Source organism: Alosa sapidissima, chromosome 8 (genome assembly GCF_018492685.1).
Source record: "Alosa sapidissima isolate fAloSap1 chromosome 8, fAloSap1.pri, whole genome shotgun sequence".
Taxonomy (NCBI): Eukaryota; Metazoa; Chordata; class Actinopteri; order Clupeiformes; family Clupeidae; genus Alosa; species Alosa sapidissima.
The window spans coordinates 9,362,589-9,379,710 of NC_055964.1; the positions used below are offsets into that span (position 1 = coordinate 9,362,589).

The window sequence follows — 17,122 nt, forward strand, 5'->3', positions numbered from 1 at the left end:
CTCCCTCATTTCTCTCTTTCTCTCTCTCTCTCTCTCTCTCTCTCTCTTTCTAAAAGTGAGAGGGAGGCTAGATACACTCTGTGCTGTGGCAGGCTCTGTTTTTAGCTTGTTTTCCAGCGAATGGCGACCATCTGTTTCGTGGCGAGGCAATCTGCTGCAGGCGGGCTGGGCCCCTGGGGGATTGGCGTGGAGGTGGGGTGTGTGTGGGTCGGGGGAGAGGGGGGGGGGGTGAAATCGAGCGACTCTGTGTTAAATTGCGACATATGAAGCAATTACTGCGACGCCGAGGGTTCCGGAGGGGCCAGCTCGCCACCGTGACTTCTCCGCCGGTTCCCCTCCTGGCCACTATTGGGGTTTCCAGGAGACTGCGCTGACCCACCTCAACCGATCAGCGGAGGACTAGAGCGGCCAGAGAAACAGGAAGTGGCCACCTCTGCGCCTCCGAGAAGTTGACACTGAATAAAAAGCTGCGGAGCTGCCAAAGTGGTTGCAGTCAGTGCACTGATGGGTCCCCATAGCCTTCCATCCATTAAGAGCAGACATGTGAAGCTTTCTCCGCATCGGTTTCATCTCTTTAATTATTCGACCGTATGGATTGCTGTAAAGCCAAGTCATTAACATAACTTGGATGTAGTTGAAAGTAGGGATGTTAACCGGTAGCCGTTTAACCGGTGGTTGACCGAATCAACGTTGACCGGTTAAAAATTTCTGCCGCCGGTTAAAAAACAACAACAAAAAAAAAAAACGATTTTTAAAGCTCCCGAATGCCAGCCAGCGTCTGTTATTACACTGCGCACACACGTGTTATTGGTGTTGTATTGTATGGGGCGATATAATCACTCAGTTTTTCTTTAGCTTAATGTAGGCCCTTGGCCTATTTCACACGTTGTTTATATGTTCATGTTTGCCGTTTTAAACATGTTTCAAGTTCAAGTTCACCGTTGAGTCTCTTGAAAATAAAAATACATTTAAAAATGTAGAAATGGTTCTGATCGTTATTACACCATTCTCACAATCATTTTGACGTGAGAAGTTAAGTGTTGCGTGTAGCCTATTGCAATCCTGACTGCAATATTGTGACAAACTTCACTACTTGTTAGTGGCTGTGTGTTGACTATGGCATGATGATAATTGTAACAATGTAATGGCAAACGAAGACACGAAAGACTAACTTAGCATATGCCTACTTGTTGTGTTTTATTATTCATCTGTACTTAAATGGCATGACGACAGGAACTTATTGCAAAGGATTTTGTGCAGCACGCTACAGAGGCTGTTGGCAATCGGTAATTTTTTTTTTACGAAGCCGTTGGTTAATATACTTTCCTGTAACACCACCAAATGTAGCGTTCTCTGTTTGTGACTTTGTAACGTGAGCTTTTTATAGCCCGAGCTCGGTGCCGCGTTGTGGTTGTGGTGCCACACATTACAACGTTGTGCGTAATGTGTGCCTGTGCGTGGGTGCGCAGAGAAAGCAATTATTTTTCTCCCCAAAACAAAACCCTTATTCCTCCTCAAGTAGTGGACAATGATTGGGGAAAATGTATAATACAAAGGGCACGAACTAACATTGTGTGACGGGAGCCTAACCATTCTAAAATGGGGGGATTACTTGTTTCACGGGCAGAGAAAGACGTGCGACAGGACACGGGTATCATAAATGGCAGTTATAGAATTTTCGGTGACCAACTTTAACCGGTTAATGAGGCTCAGTGGCCGGTTAAGATTTCGCCATCCCTAGTTGAAAGCCACTTGGCAGTCAGGATACTTTCGCCCACCATTTTTTTGCTGTTGAATTCAGAGTTAATGTTAAGCATTCATAGCTCTGTTTTCCCACAGTAGGTACTGCAAACTGCATAGGTCTTGCACATACCGTATGACCTTTTCTGTTGATGGATTAGCCGTAGCACGTGCAGCTATCCTCCCCACCTTATTTGTGGATATGCTAACATTAGCATGTTCACCTAATGACCTTGTCCACACAGAATGTGTTGATGTGGTAGAGGTTCTCCCTTTAGCACGTGTTGCTAATGACGGTCCTACTCCATTGCCCTCAATGCACAGATGCAGCAGTATCAGCAGGCCTTTGCCCAGCAACAACAACAACAACAACAACAACAACAACAGCAGCAGCAGCAGCAGCAGCAGCAGCATCATCAGCAGCTGCCCTATCTTGCCACCTCTCCGCTGGAGTTCCAGACGCCCCTGGGCTCCTATCACCCTGCCACGCCCTCTGCCTCCACCCACACCGCTCTCTCACCTGTGGAGCCTCCATACACTAACCCCAGGTAACACTGCCCACTTAACCTTCGCCCAGTCATGCACCTTGCCCACACACCTACTCTACATCACCTGTGCTGTTCATTCATAATAAGCACATTAATGAGCAGCTGTTATCTGCGCCCGTCCACTGTCATGTCTGTATGTCTCTCATTAACGTGCCTCAGTCCTTCATGCCCACACAGTCATTCATACACCTGCATGTCCACATGAGTGTTGGTTGTACCTCACAAGTGTGTGTCTAGATCTGCCATCATCTGATGTCTGTATGTACAGCATACCACCCATTGGCTGTTGCTGATATGGATCTTGACTTGTGTCCATATTAAAAACACTTAACGCTGATGTCATGTCACCGGTCTTTGTAGGCTTCTAGGCCACAGCCTTAGGTAGAGGTGGATGGAGACATTGATCTGTAGTCACAGACTGGTGTAGTCTGCTTACATCCACGTACAGTACGCACAGGCTTACTGGGGCGGAAGGGGATCACGTAGTCATCGCTGAATAGCCTCTTCAAGTTTGTTTTTCCCCTTCTTTTCTTCCATTGCTTTCTATCCCATCATTACTTTCTTTCCTTCTTCTCTCTCTCTCTCTCTCTCTCTCTCTCTCTCTCTCTCTCTCTCTCTCTCTCTCTCTCTCTCTCTCTCTCTCTCTCTCTCTCTGTGCAGTAGAAACCCAGTGGCCCAGAGTCCTGATGTGCTGTTGTCCCCAACTACCCCGACCGTGAGCCACCCCCCCGACATGTCCGGCTGGAACCCTTTCGGAGACGACAACTTTTCCAAGCTCACAGAGGAAGAGCTGCTGGACCGCGAGTTCGACCTGCTGAGAGCAAGCAAGTGTCCAGTCTATCTCAGAATATCTGATTAATTCAGCTAGGAGGAATAGAATTGCTTTACCAGTTGGCACTAAAGACACATGTCAGAGTTAGTGTATATGTTTAAAAGTTTGTTTATGCGATTGGTTAACCGATCCTAGCAAGTATACAATTCATGTGAATCATCTGTGCCGATGACCTGATCCACCCCAAAGTTTCAGTCTGTAATGTCTAGTGTCAAAGTAAACACCTGCTACTACCACAACTGGTTTCTCCACGTGTTGCCTACACTATATGTCCAGCAGAGGGCACTATTGGAACAAACAGCCCATGCTTTTAACTAGGGATGCACCGATCCGACTTCTTCCGCCTCGATACCGATGCCTGGGCTTTGTGTATCGGTCGATACCCGATACCGACCCGATACATAGTAAAATTAATAAAATCATGTGGAAAAGACTAAAGGCATTAGGCCTTTAAACATTCTTTCCCTAACTAAACATCAATTCTAACAAAATAACACTCAAATCTAACAAAATAACACTTAAATATAAATGTAATGTATTATTATTATTATTATTATTATTATTATTATTATTATTATTATTACTACTACTACTATTAGTGTTAAAATAAATAAACAATTGTGCACCAGCAGCAACTTGGAACAGCATTCAAATTGAAGTTCACAGTTACTACTAAATAATAAATCTAACAAGCAAACATAAAACAAATAAATATATAACAACTTTCTCCCACCAAAACCAGTTTTGTGCAGATAAAAATCCCATATTAGTGATATACATTAAAACACCCCTGCCAAAATGGTTTTACCATAGTAAAACCCATATTGGTACCCATAGTGGTACGGTCCCTCAGTTTCCCCGCGAGCCGCGATAAATAAGTTCACACAGAGTTTCAATGGTGGTAGGCTAATCCTAACGGTATACGAAGTAGGCCTAGTAAGTTTTAACTAATAAATGAAAAGTTTTTAACAGCTAGTGTGAACATTTGCATTTCTTGATACCAGGAACAGTTTATACAGATAAGAGATGAAAATGACTGTGTTTGGTTTGAGTATTTGTTGACCGTCACGCATTGAACGTGTTGCCTAAAAATGCAACAAAAATGCATGAATCAATGACAGATGGTGGTTATAAAATAATGAATAGTAAACCAGACTGTAAAGACAATGGCGTAACCTAATGAACACCAGAAGAAATCTAGACTATTTAGTGGCAAGTGGCTGGTTGTGTGTCAAGGCTCAGTCTTTGAAGTTGAAGTAAATTCGGATCGGCCTATGGATCTGCTAATTTTTCCGATCCCCGATCCAGCTATTTTGTCAATATCGGGGCCGTTATCCGATCCAAATATGGGATCGGTGCACCCCTACTTTTAACAGCTCCCTCACCACTCTTTCGTTCATCTGTGCCTTTGAGATGCACACAGCTGTTGTTTTAATGCACGCAGGTCCATATTTAGACAGAGCATACTTTTGTAGGTTTGAGATGATTCTTTATTACCAGAGAACCTAATGAGAACCTCATGGTAGGTTAACAGGGTTTGTTTAATAGCTGAAGCTTCATCCCTGAATCTTGAGAATTGAGTGAAATTTCAAAAAAATAATTCTAACCTTTGCTGTGTGTGTGTGTGTGTTTTATTCTCTCCCTCACAGAGAAGCCTGTGGAGAGAACCACTAGCGTGGAGACCAGCGCTGACCGGCAGCCTCAGCAGCCACAGCTGCAGCCGCAGCCGCAGCCCCCCACCCCATCCCAGCCCCTCCCCGAGGACCCCTTCGGCTCTGTGCCCTTCCTGGCTAGCGCAGGCAAGTTTTAGAGGCCCAACAAACCCCCATTCCCCAAATCCACCCATCCCTCCCTGAAGAAACCACCCCAGCCACCAAGAGCACTTCTTCCTACCACTCTATACACCTATGTAAATGTGTGTGTGTGTGTGTGGGGGGGGGGGGGTGGTGTGGTGTGTGTGTGTGTGTGTGTGTGTGTATCTTCCACTACCCTGCTCCAGTATCTAATTTCTGCCCCCTCTTACCCACTCTACTGTGAGGTATACCCCCCCCCCCCCCCCCAACACACACACACTTCCCAGAATCCCTGTGTCCTGTGGAGTGATGGGTCTGGTGAGGTCAGGTTGGAGGGTGGAACTGGACAGATACATAGAGGGATAAAAAAGAAAGAAACGACAAGGAGAATTCATTTACAAAGAAGTGATTCTGTGATTTTCATCTCCTCCGTCAGTCAGGAGTCTCAACTTGCAAAATAACACACACGCTTACAATTTTGATTAGTGCCAGCACATTCCGTGTGTGTGTGTGTGTGTGTGTGTGCGTGCAAAGTATGAATTTGGGAAGGATACAAATATGAAAGGAGCCTGTGTTTTTTCCCATATCGGCCCCAGTTGCTGGCCACTTTGTTAGAGAATGTAATTAGACATTGTTTGTTAAGCGTCTTTGTCCTGTTGGCTTTTACATGCAGACCAAGCCTTAGAAACGGGCCCAGACCCATATGGATGTATATCATGTAGGATAGACTGACCGCAATAGACAAGCCCTATCTCACAAAATGGCCCATGTGCTTTATAAAGTCACTTGCATCTCTGCACGAGTCCACGCCAACTGTGAGGTAGTTTTTTTGACGCGTTTTTGACACATTTGGAAAAAGTTGTTTTTTTTAAGTTGTTTTCAGTGCCAAGGGACTTATGTGTATGTTGCCATTGTGTGTGTTTGTTTTTGTTTGTTTGTTTGTTTGTTGTTTTTTTTTACCCATTTCCTACACCATGGCTGTGTTTTGGCTTCTGTGGTCTGATAGCTGGGAGTCCTGGCTTCTTTCTCAGCCCGCCATCTTTTCCTCCTCTTCCTCTTCATCCTCTTCCTCTTCCTGTCTTGTGCTTCCTCAGTGCCCAGGCTGAAGCAGGAACAGTGGAGTCTGGTTGACCACAGCAGAGTCTGGTTGACCATTGCACTTTATGCTGGTGCGTGTGTGTGTGTGTCACATGATGCGCTTTGACTCACTGAGTCCATAGGCCTGTTGAAGTAGAGTAGGAGAAAAGACAAAATGAACATAAATATAGATAGATTTAATGTGGAAATGCAGAGAGTTGTGTTACAGAGAATGTGGATTAACTGAGGAATTCAGTTTGATGTGGTTACAAGAGAATGCATCATATTCTGAACCACTGATTAAGGCCAGTGTTGGGGGTTGAGATGACCCTTAAGGAGCAAATGTGATGGCTCAACCTTGAGTCCAGCCCACTGCTGTACTGGCAGAGTGGTTCCCTGTCAATCTTGGGGGGACACACTTCAGTGGTAACCTTGTCTCAAGGTCAGTGTGTGTGTGTGTGTGTGTGTGTGTGTGTGTGTGTGTGTGTGTGTGTGTGTGTGTGTGTGTGTGTGTGTGTGTGTGTGTGTATGTGTGTGAGTGACTGAATCCAGCGGGCATGTCAGTGTATTACACTGTGAATGGTCAACGTGACTGCTGCAGGGATCGCTCAGATGTCATCACAAGAGAAGGGAGAACTTGAGAAACGGTAGACAAGCAGAATTCAGCGAAATCTAGAAATCGCGTGTGAATAAACAGAAAATGATATCACAGCATGTTTTATCGTCTGTGTGCAGATGTATCTCTAACTGGTTTGTCATTGTGAAAGGGCACACAGGGCAGTCTTTCAGCAGATTTCTAGAGAAAGATGTGCGACTCAAAGAGCTCTTCAGGTGATTACACAGGCTCGGGTGAAACACACCACTTGCGTCAAAAACAGATGACATGCTGGCTGCCTTTTTTAATGCCTTGTTATGTGTGTATCGCTGCCTTGTTTACTTTTGTTTGTTTATTTTGTGAATTCCTTCAAGTTTAAAGCTGTGAAGAGCATATTAGCTGCCAGCTATCGGGTTGCTCCATTTAGCTAGAGGTCAGGGGTTGATGGAGGATTGTTAGAAGGAGATAGAAACTGGGCTACCTGACATATTGTTTTTTTACTTTAAATATCTCTGGATTTTATGTGTGAGCTACGCACTAATTGGAGGTCACTCTTTGTGGAGTGTGGGCATAGGCTATACAAATAGAGAGACGCTGTGTGTGTTGAAAGAACTGGAAAGGACTTGAGATCTCACAACTGTAACTGCAGGTTGTACCATAGGGACCTCTCTCTCTGACACTTCTCTCTTTGTTACCTTTCTACATCTTATATTAGCCTGGGGAGTATTCCAGCATCATGAACATTTTTTTATTTACCCTGTGTCCTTGATCTGTTAAACCTTTTGAACGTACAAAACCATTGGTTTTATGAACAGGCGTGTCACCAGTTTTTCTTCTTCCACATGCTAAAAGCTCTCGAAATTGTGGCTGATTTTTGAATCCCTAGTGTGCCATAGATAGTTCCCCCAGGTTCTTTTTCCTCTGGTTCTGGTTCCGGTTCTTGTTCCGGTTCTTGTTCTTTTGTGAGGAAAACCTACCCATAATGCTGGATCTCCCCACTAGTGAATAAGGTGATGACATAACCACTCATATACCTCATCCATCACTAACAGCAAGCTGAACAGGGCGCAGGGCAGTGGCTCGTCATGCTGGACTCTGTTAAGGACAGAGGTGGGCGTCTCGCTCTTTCACGCTCACTCATCTCACTCTCACTTTTCATACAAGCTTTCTGTTTGCCAAAGGTAAGTTGGCCATGAAGCCAGACAGAATCCTCCAGCTGGATTCTATGCGTTTGTAATGCACACATTTTATTTGTTCTTTTTGTTTGTTTGTTGGTTTGTTTGTTGGTTTGTATTTGTTTGTTCTTTCATCTCCTGACGTCATGAGTTCTGATTTGTTTCGCAGCATTTCAGAACCAAGTTGTTTTTTTATGTTTCGTTTTTTTATTTGTTTTTCATTATGATTATTATCGATACTCTTGCCATGTTGTTTTAAGTAAGACAGCCATTCTCAGAAACATCTTGTTTGAGTGGGATATTGGTGGAAAGATGGTTTGTACAAGTTGCATTAAAACAATAATGACAAAGAAAAATGAAATACTAATACTGCACTACTAGTGTGTAACAGAAGTGCTTTAACTCAAACCTACAGAACTAGTTGGGTCAGTTCAGAGTCAGCCTAGCAGAGCAGACCGGGTCTCTTCAGACCTGCTTGGGTCATGAGGCTCTGCACATACAGTACTTGCTGGGGTCTTGGGGGCTAACGCTAAAGCTAAGTGCTAACAGGTCCGGGTGGTGCTTCCCTACTAAACCAGTTGGGTCTCCAGGCCTCTACTGCACACACACACACACACACACACACACACACACACACACACACACACACACACACACACACACACACACACACTCACTCACATACTTACTCTTACTTACAAACGCATGCACTCTCTCTCTCACGCACACACACACGTACACGTACACGCACACACACTCACACACATACTTACACTCAATTGCAAACACATGCTCTCTCTCACTCTCTCTCACTCTCTCACTCTCTCTCTCTCTCTCTCACTCTCTCACTCTCTCTCACTCTCTCTCTTTCTTTCTCCCCCTCACACACACACACACACACACAGACACACACACACACAGAGAAAAACTTCTACTGTTCTACTCTTTTAAAGGGATCTGTTGCCCCAAACAGCTTTGTATTGACGCAAGACCCGTGGTTGTCCTGTACGTGTGCCCTTTTCAAACAGATGATGTTTGTGCCTGTAAGTCATGACCTAACTGGAAAAGCTAAATACCTTTAGCATACAGCACCATCAGACCAAGACCTCATACATACAGAAGTTGAAAAACACATATAAAGCACATAAATATCTAAATATATATCCACATAAACATACATACGTATATAAAGCATTTAGGTGCATAAGAGTTGTACATGATGCTCTGTACACTGATGACCAGAAATTTCTGTAAATTACCTTGTAACATACTGTAATTGTGTCTCTTTTTTTCAAAATGCTAATGGAAAATAAAAATATGTTGAAAAAGCCTTACATATTTTGGTTGGTTTTTATTCCAGAGGCTTGAACCCAGCGCAGGGGTATTTGGTTTTTTGGGGGTTTTAAGGGTCTGACCACCATTCTACCACAAGGGCAAGATGTTCTGATATACTGTATTACAATTATCTATCTGATATGGCTGTCTTACTTGAAATACCAGTTTGCGCTGTTCTACCATGTTTCCCAAAAATGTAAAATTAATAGAGACTTTGTAGAGGTGCTTGGTTTAAAAGCTGTTTGGTTCCCTGTTTTCGTCTTTCTCTTGAAGGACACACAGTCAAGATTGATCTAGTAACTACCAGACAGCTGTTCTCTGTCTATCGCGATCATATCTGAAACATGGACTACATTATGACTCCAAATCAATTTATGAGTGACCAGGTTGTAGAAACCAATATAGTTAGAATGCCCCACTTGGAGCTCTTTTGTTCTCTTGTGTTGTCTGATTGGGGATTTATTTGACCTTGTTATGTATTTAAAAATAGATTGATTAATCCATGTGATGGTTTCCCTCTAACATAGCAGACTGTAAACGAAGGAAAGTCACATGAAATAGGTTAACCTAGAGGACCATGTAGCAGCACCAAATAGATTAGGTATTTATAGAAAGAATAAAAAACAAAATGACATGTAAGTGTGAGAGAGAGAAAGTGAGTGAGCGAGAGTATGAGAGCTTTATGGCCGAGGCACCATCTTTTGTTTGTGGCATTACAAACGAGACGGTTAACATATGTGACCTCAGTCTGGCCGACTGCTAGTGTTTGGGGATCGGGGGGGTCAGTGTTGCTCCTCTCTTCTGCTGCTGCTGCTTGAGCCTCCATAGTTTATGGAGCCTTAATCCCATTATGAATGCACCAGTGAGCAGCAACAATCACTCGGAGGTGCACAAAAACTGGTGAGCGCCAACACAATGGTAAACACACCCAACCGCGGCAGCGGCCATCTTGCACCAAGAGCCGATTCCCTTGAAGCTGGTGTATCCATGGGAAAGTCATGACTGAGGCAACGCCACTGAGAATACTGCTGAACAGCTGAACTTCTTGGAAGGGTTCGCTTTTGTTGATGGTTGGGTGTCAGGAGCCATGTACTGTACAGATAACATGAATTAAAACAGATGCTGTAGTAGTAATAGTAGTAAATGTGAAGTAGTTAAAGGGAAAGGTGGTAGGCTTCTTGTCTTTAGTGAATACCGGAGCAGACACGCTCAACTTAAAAAAAAGTTAGAAAAATACTTTTTTTTTTTTTTAATAATGCACTCAAGTGGTTGCTCTTTAAGACTTAATTGGAATATGTCCTAAAAAACGAGTGCTACGAGAATTAATTTTTTTTTAAAACTATATTTGACATCTTTGTCTAAACCATTTGAATGTCTGGACATTCAGAGAGGAGAATTGAGGCACCAAAACTGAGCATCCGCCACTTACCATCTGTGGTTCTTGTGCAGGAGCATTCCGTTATTTCAATGCTGTTGCCTACTTTGATTATGCAAATGTCTGAGACCGTCGGCCCGCCAGCCCACAGTTGCAAGGGTGTTTTTTCCGCTTAACCATTCCAATGACTCTGAAGCTGTTAAATGAAGGTAAATTAAGCTAAAAAACTTGCATATTAAGCTGAAAAGCCTGCATAGTGTACCTTTAAAGGAACACCCCCCCACTCCAAACAGACACACACACACACACATCCACACATCCATCCATCCTTAATCTGACTAAATCAACCCCTCCACCGCCCAAAAGAACATCGTCCAGATAATGAGTGTATGTTTGCGTGTGTACATACCACCAGGTGTTCTCCATCTCCTTACACGATTAGAGATGTGCTATTGTGCCCTGCCTTGTGGAGATGTCAGGTCTTGATTGGATATGTTGTGTAGACATGTAATCCGTGACAGCAGAGCCCAAACAGATGCTGGGCCTCTCCCTCCTGCAATACCGCCCTCCTCCTCCTCCTCCTCCTGCCATACCGCTCTCCTCCTCCTCCTCCTGCCATACCGCCCTCCTCCTCCTCCTCCTCCTACCGCCCTCCTCCTCCTCCTCCTCCTGCCATACCGCTCTCCTCCTCCTCCTCCTGCCATACCGCCCTCCTCCTCCTCCTCCTCCTGCCATACCGCCCTCCTCCTCCTCCTCCTCCTGCCATACCGCTCTCCTCCTCCTCCTCCTGCCATACCGCCCTCCTCCTCCTCCTCCTCCTGCCATACCGCCCTCCTCCTCCTCCTCCTCCTCCTGCCATACCGCTCTCCTCCTCCTCCTGCCATACCGCTCTCCTCCTCCTCCTCCTGCCATACCGCTCTCCTCCTCCTCCTCCTCCTGCCATACCGCCCTCCTCCTCCTCCTCCTGCCATACTGCTCTCCTCCTCCTCCTGCCATACCGCCCTCCTCCTCCTCCTGCCATACCGCCCTCCTCCTTCTCCTCCTCCTGCCATACCGCTCTCCTCCTCCTCCTCCTGCCATACTGCTCTCCTCCTCCTCCTCCTGCCATACTGCTCTCCTCCTCCTCCTGCCATACCGCTCTCCTCCTCCTCCTGCCATACCGCCCTCCTCCTCCTCCTGCCATACCGCCCTCCTCCTCCTCCTCCTCCTCCTGCCATACCGCTCTCCTCCTCCTCCTGCCATACCGCTCTCCTCCTCCTCCTCCTCCTGCCATACCGCTCTCCTCCTCCTCCTCCTCCTGCCATACCGCCCTCCTCCTCCTCCTCCTCCTGCCATACCGCTCTCCTCCTCCTCCTCCTGCCATACCGCTCTCCTCCTCCTCCTCCTGCCATACCGCTCTCCTCCTCCTCCTCCTCCTGCCATACCGCTCTCCTCCTCCTCCTCCTGCCATACCGCTCTCCTCCTCTTCTTTTTCCTACTCCTGCTCTTCCTCCTGCTCCTCTTGATGCAGATCAGAATGGAACGGATCTGGCCCAATTCTTGTATTAGTATTAGCAGTAGTAGTCGCAGCAATAACAGTAGATCATTCATAGGGCCCTGCCTCCCTGTGCAGGGTGGCAGGGTTCCCTGCTCTTTCTCCCCTCAGACCTCCCCACCCCTCTTTATACACTGCTGACCCCTCAGATATATATATATATATATATATATATATATATATATATATATATGAGAGAGAGAGGGGAGACACATGTTCTCTTTTGTGTTCCTGTGGATTAATTGGCAGATCGTATGGTAGAACACAGTGCTACCAACTCCAAGATATCACACTCTCTCTCTTTCTCCTCTTTTTCCCCCTCTTCATCTCCCTCCTGCTGATTTTCGGAGTATTTCTTTTCCCCTCTCCGCGCGTCTTCATGCGTGGTTCCAGTCTTGGCTTGTCCTCCTTGCTCAAGCTGCCAGTTTGGAGCGCAGGAAGCGAGCAGATTTTCGAGTGTGTCTGCACAGCATGGGGTTGCACTGGACTCCTAGAGAGAGAGAGAGAGAGCGCACAGCTATAGGAACATCATAAATAGCCTAGCTAAGTCCATCCACAGATTTGCTTCAAAGCATTCTAGTTAACACTACACATTTTTTGGTCCTGTCTTCCAATTTCATCACTGTGGCATGTTGCCCCGAAAAAAAATATATTAGTTTCTGGAATCATTGAGTGTGAAATGTATTTAAAGGGATGTGGCATGTGCTATATTAATTAATTAATTTATTTATTGTGCCACTTATTGCATGTTTGTAACCTGTGTGTTATGACACGAATGCCCAAAATTGAGTTTGGTGCCTCCATCTGTCAGTGACTGAAAGCGTATTTGAAATGTAAAAAGCTGCAAACGTAAACAGTCTGTGGCAACTGGCAAGACAAAAAAAAAAAAAACTTTTTGTTTTTTAAAAAAAAAAATCTAATCTTGTGCCAGGCACAATGTGAACTAAAATGAGTTGAATTGATCAGAGATACCATTCGACCCTCTCAAAAAGTGTTATTGTGACTGTTGTTAAATGCTAATCAAAAATGTTCATGTAAAATGGTAGTCTCTTAACAATATTTAATAGATGACTTTGTGGGCATGGTTGTTTTCCAGCAACACTTTTCGGTAAAAGCATGGCTAGTCCATATCAAAGGGCAAGACCAGATCTGCCTCGGATCCGGCTGGCGTGCGGGCCGGGTGGGTGGACTGTGCGAGGGGCAGCTGGACTTGGAGAGCCACGTCTTAGTCGGGTTGTGGCATCTGGTCTTGGGCCAAGCACCATCCCAGCGAGCCGAGGGGGGTGGGTGGGAGTGTGTGAGTGTGTGTGTGAGTGAGGGCGTGGGCGGAGGAGGTCAGGAGAGGAGAGAAGAGCAGCTTTCCTACCATATGAGTTCTCTAATTCTCCTTCTTTTACGCCTTCTGTTTTAATACTGCACAAACTGTTAGGATTTGTCACTTGCCCCAGGGTTTGTGTGTGTGTGTGGGGGGGGGGGGGGGTTAAACAAACAGAATGCTCCAGAGATGTCATCGAAGGCCGCACCCGGAGCTACTTCACAAAGAGAGCATCAGCCTGTAATCCAGCTTTACTTTTTTTAATACGTCGTCATTGTCATATTACAGAACTTACACGAGCTAAAACTCACTGTTACACTGTAGGAAGCAAAAGCAGCAATCATGTTCCTGCTCTTAAGATGCCCCCCACCCACCACCACTACCACCACCCATCACATTGTTATCCCTAAAGCCTTACTGTGTTAAGACATTGTCCATCTGCACAACAGCCTTTCTGGAGCATACTGTAGCTTTAAGGGGAAATCTTTTTGTTTCTAATTTAATCAGAAATTCAAAAAGAGTTTTTTTTTTTTTTTTTTTTTTTTTTTTTTAAGACCACATTTGTTTTACGGATTAGCCTATCTGTACATGTGCATTTTCGTATAACAAAATGAACAGCATGGTAGCCCAGCATGTTTTTAAAGTTACTGGTAAAAACCTCACTAGATGCTGTGGACATCGAATTAAACAGTGACATTGCCTTTAGAGTAACAGTTTCTGCTCCCATTACTTTATCATTGTTTTTTCACAGTGTGAATATTTCCATTTGATTGCCTAGTGTTTGGCTAAACTGTGTGTGTGTGTGTGTGTGTGTGTGTGTGTGTGTGTGTGTGTGTTTTCTGCAGGTTCCACTGGTGTGTGCAGCCCTGACCAGATCAGTACGGAGCTCAGTACACCAGTAGCAGCTGTGACTCCGGTCTGTGCCCTGTTTGAAGATCCCGTCATTGCCACTGCTCCTCAGCCCCCACCCGCTTCCTCTTCACCTGCTTCCTCCTCTTCCTCGGCCAAGGAGCCCCGGGTGGGCAGACGCCAGGCCGCGTCAGGCCAAGCTCCCCACCACCGGCCTGACGAGTCCGACAGCGACTTTGAGTCGGACCCACCGTCGCCTAAGAGCAGCGAGGACGAGGAGGAGGTGGAGGAGGGAGAAGGGCTGAACAGCGAGCCGGACGACGAAGCAGAGCCAGACGAGACGGAGCCGGAGGTGCTGGGCCAGCGGCCACTGCTCATGGACTCGGACGACGAAGAGGAGGGGGAGGAAGAGGACGACTCTGACGGAGAGCAGAGGAAGGTCAAGCCTGGCGCATCAGGAAGAGAAGGAGAAGGCAGGTTGCCAAGAGACCAAGCGGTCAACAAGGCGACAGGCCAAGCAGCTGTATCAGCACCAGCAGCAGGAGGTGGCGTTGCGGTTGTGGAGGGAGCACTGGTGGGAGTGGACGTGTTTGGGTTTGTCCCGTTCGTCCGCTCGCCGCCAGAGAGCGCGGTGGACGTGTTCAGCTGTGCCCCGTTCCCCCCCGCTGGTCAGGAGCCTGACGTCTTCAGCCGAGCACCGTTCAACCGGAACCTCTCCCGCCCCCCTCCACAGACCCCACCCATGTCCCCCAGCAACAGCCACCCGTTGCAGCCCTCAGTGCTGCCCATCGACCCCTTCGGCTTCTCCCCCTTCCAGCCCCCTGGCCAGCCCGCCAGCGGCACCAGTGAGCAACTGCAGCAGCAGCCACCAGAGGAGCTTCTAGTGCTGCAGGAGTTACAACAGCAGCAGCAGCAGCAGCATCATCTCGACCAGCAGGGCGGCGTTGGCGAGCCAGACGGTGATTGCGACGAGGAGCAGCAACAGCAGCGGCAGAAGCAGCAGCAGCGGAGTCTGCAGAAGCTGTCGTCGCGGCAGCGGCGCAGCAAGCAGGAGGCGGCGTCCGGGGGTGGCGGCGGCGGTTGCGGCGGGTCGCCCGGAGGGGGCAACGGGGGCAAGCGGCACCACGGCACGCCCACGGGCGGCCGCAAGGGAGGCAAGCCCAGCTTCCGCACGCCGGAGCGCACGCGTCGGCTGAGGCGGGTGGGCCGGCGCGACTCGCAGAGCAGTAACGAGTACCTAAGCGCCTCGGACTCCAAGGAGAACATCAGCATGACGGCCACCACCACCGCGGGGCCCGGGGACGGGGCCAAGGACAAGGGGCCGCCGTCGGAGGACCACGCGCCGCCTCTGCCGCTGGACCCGTTTGGGGCCAAGCCCTTCCACCCGCAGGGGCAGGCGGGCGACACGGCGACGGCTAACGGAAGGCCGCGGGCCGGCTCGCAGCATGGCGGTGCTCTGGGCGATGTCGGAGGGAACATCATGGACGACTTCGGGGCAGTGCCCTTCACAGAGCTGGTCATCTGCAGCGGACATCCCCAACAGCAGCAGCAGCAGCAGCAGCAGCAGGTGGTGGACCTGGATCCATTTGGGGCCGCACCCTTCCCATCCAAGCAGTGATTTGAACCCTGACCCCCCCCCCCCCCCACACACACACACACACACACACACACACACACACACACACACACACACACACACACCCCTCCACTTTAAAGTCCTGCAGAGTTCCTCTTCTATACTCCTCGTCTTCCATGCAACACATGAATACGCACTTACACTGATGATTCTCTCTGATGCTTACTTCAAGAAGAACCCTCAGCACACAGAAACACACACACACACACACATATTCCCACCCACGCATTCCCCCACGCACCTGTACTAAGGGTATCGTGCACATGTCTGCAGAGCCATGTTGCTTTTCTTGCCTCCACTAAAACTGAAACTGGCTGCTGCAGATGTGATGCACACACCTGGCAACAAGCGCTGCCCCTTTCTGCCCCTTTCTGCCCCTTTCTGCCCCTTTCTGCCCCTTTCTGCCCCTTTCTGCACTCTCTCCACTTAGACAGAGAGCAAGAAAGACTATTGATGTTTTTGGAACTAATCACTTCTAACTGGCCTGAATATCCACTCTCTAACCTTGTGATGATGACGATGACGACGACGATGACAATGATGATGGTGATTCTAAAGATCATGAACATTTTTTTAATGGCTCTGCATTTGTAGCCTTTAGCCTCCACTAGTTCGCTGAGAAGCCTTCAATGCTGCATTTTTACACGTGTCCGGGAAAGTACCATGCAGCTCAAGTGAAATGTGAGATTTTTGAAGAGGGGAAGCATTCTCTAATCATAAAGCAAGTAGGATGTGACACTTCCCTCTTCTTTTCCCTTGAACATGCCACTTCAGCGCCCGCCTGTACGCGCAGACCATGCACACAGCTGTAATAAGGGGCTTATTACATGTAATAATGGGCTTATTACATGTAATAATGGGCATATTACATGTAATAATGGGCATATTACGACTACAGCTCCTCATGGGCGATCTCTGCTGTTCTGTCCACCCACCGGTTAGCTGCCAGTTTGGTAAGGAGAGACTGTGGCTGACTAGTAGCTAGTAGCTCTGATAACTCAAGCCAGAGACGCTGTGGAACAACTAGCGTGGGATGTGGACCTTAGGGCTATAGATTTGCAGTGAAAGCTCCTTGTGTAGATGGTGGCTTTCTGCATGGTCTACTAGTTAGGTTTAATTTCGCACCACAAAGCCTTATATGGGCACGGCTCCGCCCTGCTGCATAGTACCTCGGAAACCAACACACAAAATGGCTGTTGTCGGCCGCGAGGGCGACGGAATCATTTCAGTGTACGCCTTTCTCTCCATTTGTGTTTGTTCATCTACTCACACCAGATTTTTCTATGCATATTTTTTACATTACTAAGTGCTTTTGAAT

General features: G+C 47.3%; 1 protein-coding gene across 7 annotated transcripts in view; it reads left to right on the top strand.

Annotated features, from left to right (window-relative positions):
* The window catches only part of bmp2k (BMP2 inducible kinase), a 72,337-nt gene that overhangs the window by 48,961 nt on the left and 6,254 nt on the right, over positions 1-17,122 (top strand). Inside the window, exons 13-16 of one of the 7 annotated variants that reach the window (XR_006033468.1) lie at positions 2,065-2,288; positions 2,949-3,112; positions 4,770-6,094; positions 6,438-8,436. Coding sequence is in view for 4 of the 7 variants with exons in the window: in XM_042099989.1 (XP_041955923.1) it covers positions 2,065-2,288; positions 2,949-3,112; positions 4,770-4,919; positions 14,165-15,786 (2,160 nt within the window). In the remaining 3 variants the exon portion in view is untranslated. Of the gene's footprint in view, positions 1-2,064; positions 2,289-2,948; positions 3,113-4,769; positions 8,437-14,164; positions 16,190-17,122 lie in introns of those variants that run through there. The other 6 variants (XR_006033469.1, XM_042099990.1, XM_042099989.1 and 3 more) reach the window with 6 other exon arrangements.